The sequence below is a fragment of the Cetorhinus maximus genome, chromosome 2 (genome assembly GCF_964194155.1).
Source record: "Cetorhinus maximus chromosome 2, sCetMax3.hap1.1, whole genome shotgun sequence".
Classification (NCBI taxonomy): Eukaryota; Metazoa; Chordata; class Chondrichthyes; order Lamniformes; family Cetorhinidae; genus Cetorhinus; species Cetorhinus maximus.
The window spans coordinates 134269603-134287954 of NC_135880.1; the positions used below are offsets into that span (position 1 = coordinate 134269603).

General features: G+C 42.5%; 1 protein-coding gene across 2 annotated transcripts in view; it reads left to right on the forward strand.

Moving 5' to 3' along the window:
• Positions 1-18352, forward strand: part of ncbp1 (nuclear cap binding protein subunit 1) — a 93730-nt gene that overhangs the window by 38341 nt on the left and 37037 nt on the right. For both annotated transcript variants that reach the window (XM_078569701.1, XM_078569706.1), the window contains exons 7-8: positions 3947-4016; positions 6180-6395. In XM_078569701.1, the coding sequence (XP_078425827.1) occupies positions 3947-4016; positions 6180-6395 (286 nt within the window). The remainder of the gene's footprint in view (positions 1-3946; positions 4017-6179; positions 6396-18352) is intronic.

Below are 18352 nucleotides of genomic sequence, written 5' to 3' on the forward strand. Positions count from 1 at the left end.
GAGTTATTGTACAGGGAAGTCTGCTTTCCTCCTGCCATGAGACAACAGACGACAACATCTACCAGCCTGGTAAACTGGAATCAATCTAATATTTCCATTTTGGCACCTACTGTTGGTGCAGGAAATGCACATGTTCAATTTTTTTTTAACGGAAGTACATTCTACCCTTATCATTTGCAGGGAACTTTAACAAATATATAAAAAGGTACTCTGAAACCATTGATTGTAATCCCTTTTGATCATGTCATGAGTGAAGATGTGTCATTAAACATTTATTTAATGGATTAAAATATGGATTAGGCTGTAACATTTAACGTTTTAACCTCTTATTTTGAGAACATAACGAATTAGGAGCAGGAGTTCGCCACTCAGCCCCTCGAGCCTGCTCCGTCATTCAATAAGATCATGCCTGATCTGATTGTAACCTCAACTCCACACTCCTGATTAGTGAAAACAAACGTAGGTCCCTTACAGTCCGAAACGGGAGAATTTATAATAGAGAACAGGAAATGGCAGAGCAATTAAACAACTACTTTAGTTCTGTCTTCACGGAAGAAGACACAAATAGCTTCCCAGAAATGTTAGGAAGCCAAGGGTCTAATGAGAAGGAGGAATTTAAGGAAATTAGTCTTAGTTTAAAAAAAAAGTGCTGGAAAATTAATGGGATTGAAAGCCGATAAATCCCCAGGGCCTTGATAATCTACATCCGAGGGTGCTAAAGGAGGTGGCCATGAAAATAGTGGATGGTTGTCATCTTCCAAAATTCTGTAGATTCTAGAATAGTCCTGGCAGGGTGGCAAATGTAACCCCGCTATTTTAAAAAAGGAGGGAGGCAGAAAACACGGAATTACAGACTGGTTAGCCTAACATCGGTAGTAGGGAAAATGCTAGAGTCTGTTATAAAGGATGTGATAACAGGACACTTCGAAAATATCAATGAGATGTTTCGAAGTCAACATGGATTTATGAAAGGGAAATCATGTTTGACAAACCTACTGGAGTTTTTTGAGGACGTAACTAGTAGAATAGATAAGGGAAACCAGTGGATGTGGTGTATTTAGATTTTCAGGAAACTTTTGATAAAGTCCTACAAAGAGGTTAGTGTGCAAAATTAAAGCACATGGGATTGGGGGCAGTATATTGGCATGGATTGAAAATTGGTTAACAGACAGGAAACAGAGAGCAGGACTAAATGGGCCTTTTTCAGAGTGGCAGGAGGCGACTAGTGGGGTACTTGCGGTACCCCATTTGGGTTCCAGTTAGTCACAATATATATCACTGGTTTGGATGAGGGAACCAAATGTAATATTTTCAAGTTTGCTGATGGCAATGGAAATGTGAGTGGTGAGGAGGAGGTAATGAGGTTTCAAGGCGATTTAGACAAGTTGAGCGAGTGGGGAAAATACATGACAGATGCAATATAACGTGGATAAGTGTGAAATTATCCACTTTGGTATGAAAAACAGAATGGCAGAGTATTATTTAAATGGTGATAGATTGGGAAATGTTGATGTACAAAGGAACCTGGGTGTACTGGTACACCAATCAATGAAAACAAGCATGTAGGTGCAGCAAGCAGTTAAGAAGGTAAATGGTATGTTGGCCTTCGTTGCAAGAGGATTTGAGTACAGGAGGAAGGATGTCTTACTGCAGCTGTGCAGGGCCTTGGTGAGACCAAACGTGGAATATTGTGTGCAGTTTTGGCTCCTTACCTAAGAAAGGATAAACTTGCCATTGAGGGAGTGATGCGAAGGTTCACCAGACTGATTCCTGGGATGGCAGGATTGTCATATGAAGAGAGATTGGGTCGACTAGGCCTGTATTCGCTGGAGTTTGGAAGAATGAGAGGGGATCACATTGAAACGTATAAAATTCTGACAGGGCAGGGATGACGTTTCACGTGGCTGGGGTGGGGGGGTGGTGGGGGCTGTGATCTGGAACAAGGGGTCACAGTTTCTAGATGCAGGGTAGTCCATTTAGGAATGAGATGTGGAGAAATTTCTTTACACAGAGGGTAGTGAATCTGTGGAATTCTCTACCACAGAAGGTTTTGGAGACCAAGTCACTGAATATATTTAAGCAGGAAATAGATTTCTAGACTCTAAAGGCATCAAGCGGCAAGGGGAGAGTGCGGGAGTATGGCGCTGAGATAGAGGATCAGCCATGGTCATAATGAATGGTGGAGCAGACTCGAAGAGCTAAATGACCTAATCCTTCTATTTTCTATGTTTACACTTGATAACTTTTCACCCCTTTGCTTATCAGGAATCTTATCTGCCTCTGCCTTAAAAAATATTCAAAGACACTACTTCCACTGCCCTTTGAGGAAGAGAACAAATTTCTCCTCATCTCTGTCTTAATGGGCAACCCTTTATTTTTAAACAGTGACCCCCTAGTTCTAGGTCCTCCCACAAGAGGAAAGATCCTTTCCACATCCACCTTGTCAAGACCCCTCAGGATCTTATATGTTTCAATCAAATCGCTCACCTCTTACTCTTCTAAACTCCAGCGGATACAAGCCTCTAGCCTGTCCAACCTTTCCTCATAAGACAACCTGTCCATTCCAGGTAATAGCCTGGTAAACCTTCTCTGAACTGCTTCCAATGCATTTACATCCTTCCTTAAATAAGGAGACCAATACTGCACACACTACTCCAAATGCGGTCTCACCAATGCCTTGTATAACTGAAGCATAACTTCCCTACTTTTGTATTCAATTCCCCTTGCAATAAATGATAACATTCTATTAGCTTTGCTAATTGCTTGCTGTACCTGCATACTAACCTCTTACGATTCATGCACTAGGACACCCGAATCCTTCTGCATCTTGGAGCTCTACAATCTCTCAGCGTTTAGATAATATGCTTTTTTATTTTTCCTGTCAAAATGGACAATTTCATATTTGCCCACATTATGCTCCATTTGCCAGATCTTTGCCCACTCACTTAAACTATCTGTATCCCTTTGTAGCCTCCTAATGTCTTCTTCACAACTTATTTTCTTATCTATCTTTGTGTCATCAGCAAATTTAGGAACCATATCTTTGGTCCCTTCATCCAAGTCGTTTATATAAATTGTTAAAAGTTGAGGCCCCAACACTAACCCCTGTGGCATACTACTCGTTATATCTTGCCAACCAGAAAATGACCCATTTATACCTACTCCCCATTTCCTGTTCGCTAGCCAACGTTCTATCCGTGCCAACATGTTACCTCCTACACCGTGTATTTTTATTTTCTGCAAATGGGATGTTCATTTTATCACTGGCAAAATTGCTGATTATTTTAATGTTTGCATGCTTTGGTTTGGATGATTTTGCTAGAAGTTCAGTTAGGTCTAGGGGTTTGCTCACTCTTGCTTCTCTTAACATCTTTAGAATTCAGTATGGCTCCCTCTTGCTCATTCATTTAAAGGATAGTTGGAAAATATTGTTATAAGATAACAAGTGTTTTCATTGTGTAATGCTGAAGCTAGCATTTTGCCCTAGTTCCATTCTTTAACTCTCCCAGCGAACATGTGAACATATGAATTAGGAGCAGGAGTAGGCCATTTGGCCCCTCAAGCGTAATCCACCATTTAATAAGATCATGGCTGATCTGCGTGTGGCCTCAGTGCCACCATCCTGTTTACCCCCGATAACTTTGGTTCCCTTGATATCCAAAATGGGTAATGAGGGCAGACTTTTGAGCTAGTGCTTGGGTTAGAGTGGGGAGGAAATTGGACTGTCTTACTTAGGTTTGAACTTGTGACTTAATGGTTTAACTTGATTATTGTATCGCAAGTCTTTAGGATTATATAAAGCCCATTGATGTACTTCTATGGAGATGCATTAAAACCATTAGGACTATTTGTAGTACAGATTTGGCACAGAACTCTCTTCTAAATCTATGATCCATTTGCATGTGGGACCAAGACTTAATTTGTTATTTGCTGTATCTGTTTGCAGGAGACGCCAAAAACATCATGTACCAATGCTGCAATGCTGGACTGTTGAACAACCTCAAGCACAGGAAGAGGTGAGAAGGCTAATTGAAAGTTAACACCTTTTCTCTTAAGGGGCCTTGGACGTGAATTTGTAAACGTTTCTGTCAAGTGGTTATGCCATGTGCAGCTGGTTGAGAAATGGTCTTCCTATTGAATTACATCTGACAAATGCTGTGGTCCAGTTTGCTGCACCAATTGGAGGAACCTTGATATAATTTGAACTCTTCATCTCATCCAATGAGAAAAGAACTCAGCTAGAGTGAATGCTGAAAAGCAGTTACTTGTTATATTTGGGGTGAAAGCTGATTAGCACAAAATTTAGTCAAGGAACAACCTCTTGTAGGTGGTATTGAAATGATACGCAGAAATCTGCAGCTCAAACTTCGCCTTTAATCTTAGTTGAAGGATGATATGGAAATCGGGAGAGTGTAAAGAGAGACTTACATTCTTTTAGAACTTTTTTAAACTGTTGAACAATACTAAGATTCTTCTACCTCAATTATTTAAAAATATCCATTTTAACTGCTCACCAGTGTGGTTACAGGTGTCTTGCAATTTTTTATATGATTTCGGTATTCTGTCATTTTGTCTCTATCCTGAATGCCTAGACTATGGAAAAGTGGAATTGAGGCTTTTCTCAATTCTGGGGAAGGGAAGGGGCCTGGGTTGCTAGAAATATGAGGGAAAGACCTAGATGGTCTAGAAGAGGTGAGAAACAAATGGCTCTGTGCTGTGACTTGTACCACAGTTCCTGCTTATTATTAAACCCTTTATTCTATATATAATCATCCCTCTTATCTGCTGTTGCATGTGAGCCATTACATTTTTATGGCAGGTGGTGTAGTGACATGCTGCAGCACAGGCTATTGGCTACGGGTTCAAAACTGTGTAGTGAGGCTTCATTTCCAGATGTGACATTATAGGGAGGAGCCAGTTGGAAACCAGATGCTCTCCACAAGTGAAATCAGAATGCAAATTATCAATCCCCTTATGCTTCCTAGCATAGCTACATAGCTACAGATCAGAATTTACAGATGACAAAAGGCAGATAATCTGACCGACAAGAACTGTGGAAAGGGGAGAACGTAACTTCTCTTCCCCACCCCCTCCCCCAAAGGATGTGTAAATCGAGCTACATGGAGATTCCTACGTGTAAACTGTAAAAGTATAGTGCAGTTATCCTTGTAATGGGAAGTTGAATATTTAGGAAAAGAGCAGTCAATTAAGGAAAATGTGGGATAATAATGCAATGCCGAAATTTCGATGGTAATCTAGAAATAGTTTTACAATTTACTTGTAATTGACATTGCTTGTGGGATTTGATTACAGATTTAAATGAGTCTCCCAAGTTATTGCATGCTGTTTGTGCACTATCTTTCCACATATTGCCACTTTACACTACATTCACGCACATTTTGGTCAGTATGAAGCAGTTTCAACAACATGATTCATTCTGACTCTGCAGTTGTGTGAATGCATCCTTAGCAGTCCTTATTCTGGGACCATTTTGTTTCTGTATTTATTTTATTTAGTTACAGGACTGAAAATATAAGCCTGTAAGTAACAATTCCAATGGTTCAACCTGAACAAAGCTTGACAAAAGAAGAGTGCATGATTCTCATATGATGTAACCTTCCTATTGATGGACATCCAGAGTTCTCATATTATTGTGTACTTTGTTTAAGTATGATACAAAATCTAATTCTTAAAGCATTTAGGGTCTGGAGAAGGTAATTGTGAACCTGCCAGAGTATTAGTTGTTGAGTTCACTGTACTGCTGCATTGGTATGCAAACCTGATAAGCCCCTTGCCAGGACATGTTATAATGGCATAATTCCAATGTTCCCTAGCCAGTCTCTCATTGTCCATTCTTCTTAAATTTCAGTTCATCTAAAACTATGCTGACTGTCGATTGCCCCACTCACCTATTACCCCTGCCCTTGCTGACCTATATTGACTGCTGGCTTCACAATGCAATTTAAAGTTCTCATCCTCATGGTTAAATCCCTTTGTCACCTTGTTCAGTGCTATCTCTAACTTACTGCAACACAACAGCCTCCTGTACTGTTTTTACTGTCTCATTCTTTTAGTGCTGATTTTAACCATTTTTATAATTGTTAGAATAAATGCAATGGAAAAGTTGCAGATATTAAATTTCAATATTATTGTATTAAAGGACACTGCTTTCTTTACAGTACTTGGACTGCCTTTGGGCACAGATTCAGAAGATGAAAAAGGATCGTTGGCAGGAGAAACACATCTTGAGACCATACTTGGCTTTTGACAGTGTACTCTGTGAGGCCTTGCAACATAACTTACCACCTTTCACCCCACCACCTCACACAAAGGACTCAGTCTACCCTGTGCCACGAGTCGTTTTCAGGATGTTTGACTATACAGATGCCCCTGAGGTACACCGTAATGTTTATTTTTGCTGATTGGTCACCTGGAAGTGAGCTGCATAGGTATTAGTTGCTAGTCATGTTTTTTTTTATCTGATTGTACCTTTGTGATGTGCTAAGGGACGTCTTTCTACGTTAAACATATGACATTAATGCAAGCTGTTGCATAGATAAACACTGGAGCAAACAAACTGGATATCAAAAACATTAAATATGTAATTGGCCGCTCCCAACTCAAGGAGAATGAACTGAATTTTGTTTCCCGCTGTATGTTTTGTTTATCACGTAGATCCATTATTTAGTTTGTTTAAAGTAACTGACTTTTAATGGTTGGTTTAATGCGGATAATTTTACAAGCACTTTACGCAACATTAAGGAATGATAATTTGCCTTTTTTGACATATAACAGACTGCTACCTTTAAAATCAAATTGGGGGCTATTTCCGCACAGGACACTGATTAATGGAGCCAGGATGTGCTGTCACATTAATTGTTGGGATGTTGTAGAGAGGGAAATGTAGCTGTTGCTTCGGATTCCTTGTTATGTGCTGTTTGAGTGCTGGGTTGCAACACACACAACTCTGATGACAAAGTACCATTCGCTTCCGTCATACACAAACTCTCCTACTGTATTAAAATACTGTTTATATTTTGAGTAATCCCAATAATTTTGCCTATATTAGCAGGTTTGGTAAATTATTTCAAACATTTATCATTTTAAGCTTTACAGTATAGAAAGAAAGTGATTGAGCTTCTCTAATCCTGCCTTAGTCTTGCCCTTTTCTGTGCTCTTGTACCTTTTTTGTGGCATGGAGACCCAAACTGGAAATAGAATTTGAAGTGTGGTTTTAACAGTACAATGTAAAATCTTGGTATAACTTGTGTGCTATATTGTTGAAGTAAAAAGGTGCTGACGCGGGGCTACAAATAGTGAGATTATGACTTAGAATCAGAATGTTGTATCCTATAGCACTTAAACAGATTCCCCCTAAAAGAGTTGTCCATTTAGTCCCTATTGCCTGCTCTTTCTCTTTCAAATATATATGTGCTTCCCTTTTGCAAGCTATTATCAGGCATGAGAAATTTCCACCATTTGATGGATTTCTGACATTGGCGTTTCGGAAATCCGCCATTTTAAGTATTTGTTCTGACCTTTGGGGCTGGTACAGGGCTTAAAAAAATCCCAACTTTGTCAGCGAGAGTGGGAACTGACTGCAGAATTGTGATTGGAGGAGCAACAAGCATGGGAGAGACAGAGCTGCTGCTACAATCATAGACTCTGTCTCTCCCATGCTGGCTGCTCCAGCTCCTCCAATCACATGTTTCCTCCCTCCTTTTGCTGCTTCTCCAGAGACCCATTCTACGATTGGAATAGCGGCAAGGGCAGGAGAGAGAGAACCCTCGATTGGAGGAGCTGGAGCAGTTATTCTGGCTGGTTCCACAGCTGCTGTGCAGAAGACTTTCAGCTGTTCTCTCCTGCTGCCAGGCTGCTGATGGCTGTGGCTGAAGCAGGGACTACGCCATCTTACTGTAAGAGCCCCTGTTCCCCGGGCATCTTTCCCCTGTTGCGCAGCTCTAGCAGCAACTGGTAACAGTTCTCCTTGCCCTCGCAGTCGGTGGCCAGGCAAAATACTTGAACTGGGCTTAAGGGCCACCAGGTACTTGTTCTTGGAGCTGACTCTCTTGTTAATGTTGAAGCAACCCTCCAGGTGGATTGAGCGCTTGGGAGTGCCTGCCTTGTGCCTCCATTTCTTCTTGTTCTCGTAGTACTCGAGCTGGGCCGGCCCAAGCTCGAGCTTGCTCGGCGACCACAACATGAAGAACTGCTTGTGCATGCTCTTGGAGTTTCCTCAAGTAACTGATCATCTTCATGTCCCAGAAGCTTTCACTGCAAACATTCCAAAGAGCTTCTTTCATCAATATTCCCTGTGACCTGTCCATTGTATTGCTGGTCAGCGATTCTCTGTATTGTGTGGAGGTATCATTCTGGAAGGAAATTGCAGTCTTTAATTGCAAAGGCAGCATGCTCTGCCATTTTGTTACTAAAGGAACCTCATATTTCTCTATATATGTGTTTGTATTTTTGTGCACATGGGTATGCTTGCTTGTTAACGCAAGATTGTTAACCTCCATCTAGTCAAATCTTCATCTTACTTCTTCATGGAGGACTAGGATATAATTTTGCTTTATTTTTAGATGAGAGAAACCTCCGTTAAAATCTTATCCACTCACTATTTTTGCTGGCTGGACATTTGATCCTAACAAACCAAAGCATGCTCTTTGCTAGGCAAATCTGCAGTCCTAAAATTATCTGAATTAATCAAGGATATGACTTCAATTTAAAGGAAGGGATTGAATTTAAGGAGCGGTTCCTGCATGTACCAGGCGCATTGTTGTGTGATTGCATAGTATCTTTGCAGTAGTTGTCTCTTTTTATATGCCTTTATCTTTTCTTCCTCCTCTTCCTGTACCCCCCTCACTTTCACAATTTCTAAATGTGGATTGAACTGTTTTTCAGTAAATAAGATTATGCTTGAATATAACATTTAGTTGCTGAAATCTCAGTGCAAGCACAAATACCTAGCTTTCCAATGATTTTAAACTTCTCAAGACTATGATAATTGGATCTTTTGTGAGAGGTTAATAACTACCCATCTCATGGTACTTTTACAATTCCGTCTATTTGAAGTGGCCTAGAAGTATTTGCATTTCACCATATGAAAAGTGCTATAATTTTCCGGCCCCTCATGCTGCATGCAGTTGCTTTGCGCTATAGTGTGTACGTGATTCTTTGTCTCAGTTTTTTTTTTAGACCTTTTTGTCTTTTGTTAGGAAATAGAGATAGCTTAAGTAAGTTATATTGGTATTTGTGGGTGTTAGGAATGAGTTTTAGCTTTAATATTTAAGTTTGATTTGTATTTCTGCATCTGTATGTTAAGAAAAGATCAAGTTGAGTTTAAGTTTCACCTTAAAAGGTGCCTGCATTTCTAATGAGAGTTTTACGAGTGTAAGAAAAGTTAAGCAAACAAAAGAGTGGAAAAACTGGGCTTTGCCTAACAACAGGGGTCTAGAGAGGCAGGTTCCTCCTACAGACATACACACACAGAAGAAACTAGGAACAACAGTTTGATTTCAAAGTTGTTTGAGTTCATTTGGGTTTGAAGACAGCTGCCAAGTAGAAGCAATCTAGAAGGGACAGATAGCCAGTTCCAAGCTAAAGAAGAAAGTCCCCAGGAATCCAGGGAAGTGGAACAGGAGTAAGCCCCAAGCAGACCTTCTAGTCAAAGCAAGGACAAGAACCTGTTAGGTGGAGCTAAGAGTGAGGAGCAGAGAAAGGCTCCAAGCTTAAAGACATAAAGGCTTGTGAGAAGCCAGAACATCCAAAGAGGCAACTGAACGTCTGTAACTCTTTGCTATGGGCATATGAAGCAGTGGTGTACTGTTGACAGCTGAGTCATTGAGAGAGAGTGTGTGGAGGAAAGCTTGAATGCATGTGGTGACCTAGGGAAGAGGAACATTGGAAGGAGAGTCCAAACCCAGGAGGTGAACCCTTGCGGAAGGCACCTGAGAGAAAGTGTCGGTTTGGGAGAAGACTCCAAGGCGAGTTCTTGGAAAGTGGAGATTTGAAACCCTGATGTGAAAGACAGAGTTCAGTGAGACCGGTTGGCTCAGGGTGTGACAAGCGTCTGGGGGGGTGTTAAGGGGAGACCCACGGCATCTGGTTGAGGTGGCATCTGTCACTTGGTTTTGGAGTGTGGTATTTCTGACCACAGGTCGTCTATTGGTACACGGACTGTGTACTTACTGTGGACATTAGAATGTAAGATAGGTTTTGTAACTTGTGTTACCCTTACAAATCTGTTTATATTTGTAAAGGTATAGTTGTGGGTGAAGGAGTATTGTAATATCTTTTCTTGTTTATAAATGTTTTATGCTTTTGTTAAAAGTTCATTAGCTGACTCCGGTGACTCTGTTCAGTAGTTTCTCTCCACTTTGTTCTTATTTATTCTTTCACAAAAGATGTGGGCGTCGCTGGCTAGGACAGCATTTGTTGCCCATCTCTAATTGCTCTTGAGAAGATTGTGGTGCGCCGCCACCTTGAACCACTGCAGTCCATGTAGTGTTGGCACACCCACAGTGCAGTTCGGAAGGGAGTTCTAGGTTTTTGACCCAGTGACAGTGTAGGAACGGTGATATAGTTCCACGTCAGGATGGTGTGTGGCTTGGAGAGGAACTTGCAGGTGGTGGTGGTGGGTTTCCATGCATCCATCCAGGTGGTAGAATACACGGGTTTGGAAGTTGCTGTTGAAGGAGGCGTGACAAGTTGCTGCAGTGCAAATTGAATATGGTATACAGTGCTACCACTGGAGGAAGTGATTGCCTAAGTTGGTGGATGGGATGCCAATCAGTAGGCTGCTTTATCCTGGAAGGTGTCGAGCTTCTTGAGGGTTATTGGAGCTTACTGATCCAGGCAAGTGGAGAGTATCCCATTACACCGCTGATGTGTGTTGTAGATGGTCAACAGGCGTTCGGGAGTCAGGAGGTTACTTGGCATTACTTGTAGAATTCTTAGCCTCTGACGTGCTCTTGTTGCCACAGTATTTATGTGGCTGGTCCAGTTCAGTTTCTGGTCAATGGTAACCCCCAACATGTTGATAGTGGGGGATTTAGCGATGGTAATGTCATTGAATGTCATGGGGAGATGGTTAGGTTTTCTCATGTTGAAGATGGTCGTTGCCTGGCACTTGATACTTGTCACTTATCAGCCCAAGCCTGAATGTTGCCCACCTCTTGCTGCATATGGCCACAGACTGCTTAAGTATCTGAGGAGTCATCAATGGAGCTGAACATTGTGCAATCCTTGGCGAACATCCCCGCTTCTGACCTTGTGATAGTGGGAAAGTAATTGATGAAGCAGCTGAAGGTGGTTGGGCCTAGGACACTACCCTGAGGAAGTCCTGCAGCGATGCCCTGGGACTGCGATGATTGACCTCCAACAACCAAAACCATCTTCCTTTGTGTTAGCTATGACTGCAACCAGTGGAGTGTTCTCCCCCTGATGCCCATTAACTTCAGTTTTGCTCGGGCGCTTTGAGGCCATATTCGGTCAAATGTTGCCTTGATCTCGAGAGCAGTCACTCTCACCTCACCTCTTGAATTCAGCTCTTTTGTCCATGTTTGGACTAAGGCCGTAATAAGGTCAAGAATAAAATGGCCCTGGTGGAACAAAAACTTGAGCGAGTTATTGCTGTATAAGTGCCACTTGATAACACTGTCGACAACGCCTTACATCAATTTGCTTATGATCGGGAGAAGTCTGATTGGGCAGTAATTGGCTGGGTTGGATTTGTCCTTTTTTTTGTGAGGACATACCTAGGCAATTTTTCATATTGTCGGGTGCCAGTGTTTTAACTGTACTGGAACAGCTTGGCTAGGGGGCGCAACTAGTTCTGGAGCACAAATCTTCAGTACTACTGCTGGAATGTTGTTAGAGCCCATAGTCTTTGCAGTGCCTTCAGCTGTTTCTTGATATCATATGGAGTGAATTGAATTGGCTGAAAACTGGCATTTGTGATGCTGGGGATCTCAGGAAGAGGCCGAGGTGGATCATCCATTCAGCATTTCTGGCTGAAGATAGTTGTAAAGGCTTCAGCCTTGACTTGCAATGTTTTGCATTGCTCCCCCATCTTTTGAGGTTGAGGATATTTGTGGAGTCTTGTGCTCTGGTTAGTTGTGAAATTGTCCTCCACCATTCACGACTGGATGTAGCAGGATAGCAGAGCTTTGATCTGACCTGTCGGTTGTGGGATTGCTTAGCTTTGTCTACTTCTGTTTGGCATGCAAGTAGTCCCATATTGTAGCTTCAACAGATTGACAGCTCATTTTTGGGTATGCTTGATGCTACTCCTGGCATGCTGTCCTGCATCCTTCATTGAAGTGGTTGAGCTTCTTAGCATGACACTGCACAATCCAAGTCTCGCATACATAGAACACAATGGGCAGGACTATTGCTTTATAGACTTTCAGTTTGGTAGGCAGACTTACTCATCATCCTTCCTAGACTGATGTTCAAAGTCTGCCGAAGGCTACACTTGGTTTGGTAAGTCTTGATGCGTCTCGCCGTCAATATGGATAGCTCAAGAGAGCGTGCTGTTGAAATAAGTGAACTTGTCCGCTGCTGACAGTTTCTGGACATGGACTGAAACCTTGGCCTCGCGTTAGGTCTTTCCTGGAGCAGGCTGGTATATTACTTTAGTTTTCCCCATTCTTATTGCAAGGCTGAAGTTGTTGGATGCATTGGAGAGCAAGTTCATGCTATATTGCATGTCCAACTTTGAATTGACAGCTGGTGCACAGTTATCGATGAGCAGGAAATCGCAAGCATGTCCTTGGAGACCTTGATTGTTTCCTTGAGCTGTGTCAGCTTGAGAAGCTTCTTATGTATGTGATATCTGATTTTGATGCCTTGCATGATGGGGATCCTGGCATTGGGAGAGCATGGTGGAGAAAAATGTGCTGAAGAGGGTTGGCAATAGCCAACAGCCCTGTTTAATTCCGTTAGTTACTGGGAATGGGTCAGAAGGCTCAACATTACCCAGGACATGCGCCAGCATGCCTTCATGGAACTGTCGAACCATTGTGAAGAATTTCTTAGGGCAGCCGAATTTCTTCTTCTCCTCCCAAAGAACCCTCAGGGCTGACTGTGTCAAAGGCCTTGGTCAGGTCAGTAAACATGTTGTAGAATTCCATGTTCTGTTCTGTTCTTGGCAGTTCTTCTGGAGCTGTCTAACTGTAAGCTCCATATCAGTGGCTCCACTACCTTTTCAGAAACTGCACTGACTCTCTGGCAGCATATCCTGGTCAAGATATTGCACTAAACAGTTTAGAAGGATTCTAGCAAAGATTTTGGCAGTGATGGAGAGGAGTGAGATTTCTCTATGATTATTGCAAGGCGAGTTCCTTTCTGCTTGTTCCCTGGTGGGCCAGAAATGCATCTTTGTATTCTTGCAGGATGGTTCCTTGCTTCCACATAGACAGAGTTCAGGGAGCTTCTTGACAAGGCATTAACCTCCAACCTTGTAGACCTCAGTTGGTATGGCATCAGCTCCTGGAGCTTTGTTGCTAGATGGGAGTTTGATTGTGTCATTGTTTCTAATAGGTGGGTCATTAAGAAAGCAGTTGTTGGCAACCTGCTTCATTGATGGCTGCAGGCTGATTGAGGATATGCTTAAATTGCTCTCCCCATCTCTCTAGAATTTGGGATTTTTCTGTGAGGAGTGTTAACCAGTCAACACTGAGGATTGGTGATGAACCAGTAGACTAGAGCTTGTAGACAGATTTCTGCGCAACATGGAATCTCTTCCAGTCTTTTTGGTCTGCATATGACTGAAGTTCATCTGCTTTCTGATTCAGCCAAGTGCCTTGCTTTGAAATGTCCTGAAGGTGTTTCAGTAGGCATCGTGCTTGGATAGTGATGACTTGTCACTGAGGTAAACCTTGTAAAAGCAATGTTTCTCCTCCAGTAATTTCTGGATTACCTCATTGTTTTCACTGAATCAGCCTTTATGCTTGCAACAATTGAGCCAAGGACTGCTAAAGCAGCGGAGTACACTATAGCCCTGAAGGTCACCCAGTCACCCTCATTGCAGTGAGTGTCCATTTTTGCTGTACACGGGCGAATCTTGGGTTTCCCTGGGAGCAATTCCTTCATGGCTGCCTGTTTGAGCCTTGAGATATTAAAATACCTCTGGATCTTCATGGGGAGTCGAGGGAAATAGATCTTGATGTTTAGCTTTGAAATGATAGGATAGTGGGTAGTTTAGCAGTCAGCACCACACCCTGCCTATCCCTCTGCCTGGTGATAACATGATAACATGGGCAATTAGATGCCAATGCGTAGACCAGGAGTGCATCCAAGCTGTCTTGTGATTAGGGAGGTGGAAAACCATGTTGGTGGTTAAGAGTTAATTAAGAGCATATATCTTCAGTGAGAGGAGACCATTGATGTTACAACTGCCGGCCCTGTTTTTTTCCATGACCCCTTCCCAGGCCTGGTGACCTGTACCAATTCTTGCATTGAAGTTGCCAAGGATGATTAGCTTGTCTGACTTCGGCACAGCAGCAATTAAGGATTGGAGGTTATCGTAGAATTTATCCTTGACTTCATTAGGGTTGGTCAGGGTATGGGTGTACACATTACTGGAGTTGCTTGCCTGTTGCCGTGCAGGGGGAGTTTAAGCAGCATCAGACTATCATTTACACCCTTGGGAAAGCAAGTCAACTTACTGATGAGATGGTTCATGACAGCAAAGTCAGTCCCAGCTTTGCGCCGTTTTTCTTTTCCGTGTCTACGCCAAATGAATGTGTAGCTGTGCTGATTTCCTTGAGCTGACCACCCCCCCACACACACACACACACACACACACACACACACACACCCCCCCCCCACCCCCCAATCTGTAGACAAGTCCTGCTGAGGGAAATGATCTGGACGCTGTACCTGGGCCAGATCTCTACCAACAAGAACAGTCCTTCTGTCAGGTCTGCTGGTGATGACATTGTCCATTGGGGTGCACACGCTCCAATCTTATACAGTGACCTGTTTTACCTTTATTTTTTGGGAGTGAATTACAACCCTGTTGATGGAATCCCTGTCAGCTGTTGCCTGCCAGCCAGGGAGGTAAAGCAGACAATGTTTAGGTCACCTTTTACATGCTCTTCCTCATTCAGGGAGGTAAGCATTGTGGTCCTGAAAAGGGCTGCTTAGTCGCTCAGGGGGGCTGCTGAATTTTACCACCTTTCCAGTTTTAAAAAAACCAACCTCATGGCACGAGCATCCTGTGTACAGGATTGTGGCTACAGCTCCCAGTGAATCCACACCTGTTGCTATGTCGCTCAGCCTTGTGACAGATAGATGATGGATGACAGATGATACAAAGGTACAGTTTGAGAGTGAGAAACTTGAGTCCCACTGGAGTTAAACAAAGGTAACTACATAGGCATGAGGGCAGATTTGGCCCTAGTGGACTGGGCAAGAAGACTACAAGGTAGGACAGTTGATGAACAGTGGCATAGATATTTAAGGAGATATTCAATTCCTCTCAAGTAAAATATATTCCAACGAGGAAGAAAGATGGTAAGACGAGGAAAAAGCATCCATGGTTAAGCAAGGAAGTTAAAGATAACATAAAGGCAAAAACCAAGGCATACCAAATTGCAAAGGTCAGTGGCAGGCTGGAAGATTGGGAAACTTTTAAAGATCAACAAAGGGTTACTAAAAAAATAATAAAAAGAGTAAAGGTAAATTATGAAAGAAAACCAGTGCAAAATGTAAAACCTAATAGCAAAAGCTTCTACAAGTATATAAAAGGAAAGAGAGTAGCTAAAGTAAATGTTGGTCCCTTGGAGGATGAGACTGGGGAGTTAATAGTGGGGAATGCAGAAATGTCAGAGACGCTTAATCAATATTTTGCCTCAGTTTTCACGGTGGAGGACACTAGTACCACCCCAGTAGTAACAGGTAGTGCAGAGGGTATAGAGAAGGAGGAAATTAGAACAATCACCATCACTAGAGAAAAAGTACTGAGCAAACTATTGGGATTAAAGGGTGACAAGTCCACAGGACCGGATGGTCTACATCCCAGGGTCTTAAAGGTAGTGGCAGTGCAGATAGTGGATGCATTGGCTGTAATATTCCAAAATTCCCTGGATTCTGGAAAGGTTCCAGTGGATTGGAAAAATGCTAATATAACGCCCTTATTCAAAAAGGGGTGGGGGGGAGGCGGGTGCGGAGGCAGAAAGTAGGAAACTATCGACCAATTAGTTTAATGTCTGTCGTTGGGAAATTGTTGGAATCCATTATTAAGGAAGTAGTAATGGGGCATTTGGAAAGTCAAAATGCAACCCATCAGAGTCAGCATGGTTTTATGAAGAGTAAATCGTGTTTGACTGATTTGCTAGAGTTCTTTGAAGATGTGACAAGCAAAAGTGGATAATGGGGATCCTGTGGATGTAGTATATCTGGACTTCCAGAAGGCCTTTGATAAGGTGCCGCACAAAAGATTAATGCACAAGATAAGATCACACGGAGTTAGGGGTAATATATTAGCTTGGATAGAGGATTGGCTAACCAACAGAAAGCAGAGAGTCAGGATAAATGGGTCTTTTTCTGGATGGCAAGCTGTAACTAGTGGGGTGCCACATGGTTCGGTCCTTGGGCCCCAACTATTTACAATCTATATTAATGACTTGGATTCAGGGATAGAAGGTACTATAGCATTTGCAGATGACACCAAAATAGGTGGGAAAGTAAGTTGCAATGAAGAAATTTACAAATGGACATGGACAGGTCAGGTGAATGGGCCAAAATTTGGCAGATGGAGTTTAACGCGGATAAGTGTGAGGTTATCCATTTTGGTCGGAAGAATAAAAAGGTGACTTATTATTTAAATGGAGAGCAACTTCAAAATGCTACAGTACAGAAGGATCTGGGTGTCCTTGTGCATGAATCGCTGAAAGCTAGTATGCAGGTACAGCAGGTAATAAGGAAGGCAAATGGAATTTTGGCATTTATTGCTAAAGGAATAGAGTATAAAAATAGGGAAGTGTTGTTGCAACTGTACAAGGCATTGGTGAAACTGCACCTGGAGTACTGTGCACAGTTTTGGTCCCTTTACTTGAGGAAGGATGTGGTTGCATTGGAGGTGGTTCAGTGGAGGTTCACTAGATTGATTCCAGAGATGCGGGGCTTGTCTTATGAGGAGAGATTGAGCAGTTAAGGCCTATACTTGCAAGAGTTTAGAAGGATGAGAAGAGATCTAATTGAGGTATATAAGATGCTAAAGGGGATAGACAAAGTAGACATGGAGCGGATGTTTCCCCTTGTGGGGCATTCTAGAATGAGAGGCCATAGTTTTAGGCTAAGGGATGGTAGATTTAAATCAGAGATGAGGAAGAATTACTTCCCTCAAGGGTCGTGAATCTATGGAATTCACTACCTCAGAGTGCAGTGGATGCCAAGACGTTGAATAAATTTAAGGTTAGACAGATTTTTAATTAGTAATGGATTGAAAGGTTATGGGGAGAGGGCGGGAAATTGGAGTTGAGGCAGAAATGAGATCAGCCATGATCGTATTGAATGGCGGGGCAGGCTCAAGGGGCTGAATTGTCTACTCCTCCTAGTTCTTATGTTCAAAGTTGATGAACATGACTTGTACTTGAATTGGATTATAGTGAGGGAGAGTTGTGTATCGTCAGCCTCTCTATTCCTGAACTATTTTGATCTAGTGACAAGACGTCTTGACGGCTCGAGATGGATCAGAGTGTAGCAGGTGACCAGAATACCTTCTGTGTCTTGTTGAGCTCTATGCATTCAACAACCTGGTACTGACCTGCCTTCAAAACCAAGGGGATCCTTAGATTCAAATGCCCAGTCCGTCAGAATCAGTCTTTACATGCCTTGGTAAGCAAATCCTTAAATCGCTGAGGGTAGGTGACCCCATGGCTACCCTCACCTGGTTTGGCCCGCCCATCGAAGTGGTTAACCTGTGTGTGGCCACTATCGCATGCTACCAACTGTTTGGAGCCCCAGGTGAGAGCTGGGTGAAGGTAAGGACCAATACAGGGTGAGCCACTCCAAAAATGCAGTGAGCCCACCTGTGAATGGTGCTATCCCTCCCTTACACTCTACACCCTTATCTAAACGTAAAAGGTTGGCCTCCTTTGTGTTTAAATGCTTTTGTTTAGTGACGCCATACAGGTAACTGTGAATGTGCAACAAAACTTGCTTTTATATAGCACCCTTAACATTAAGTGTCCCCAAGGCCCTTAACGGTGGCATTTTTAGTCAAGTTGATTGAGCCAAGAAGGATGTTTCAGGAGGTCTGAGTAAATGCTTGGCAAAAAAAAGTTACCGATTTTAAGGAGGAGAGAGAGATGGAAAGGAGAGAACTTTTAGAGCTCAAGGC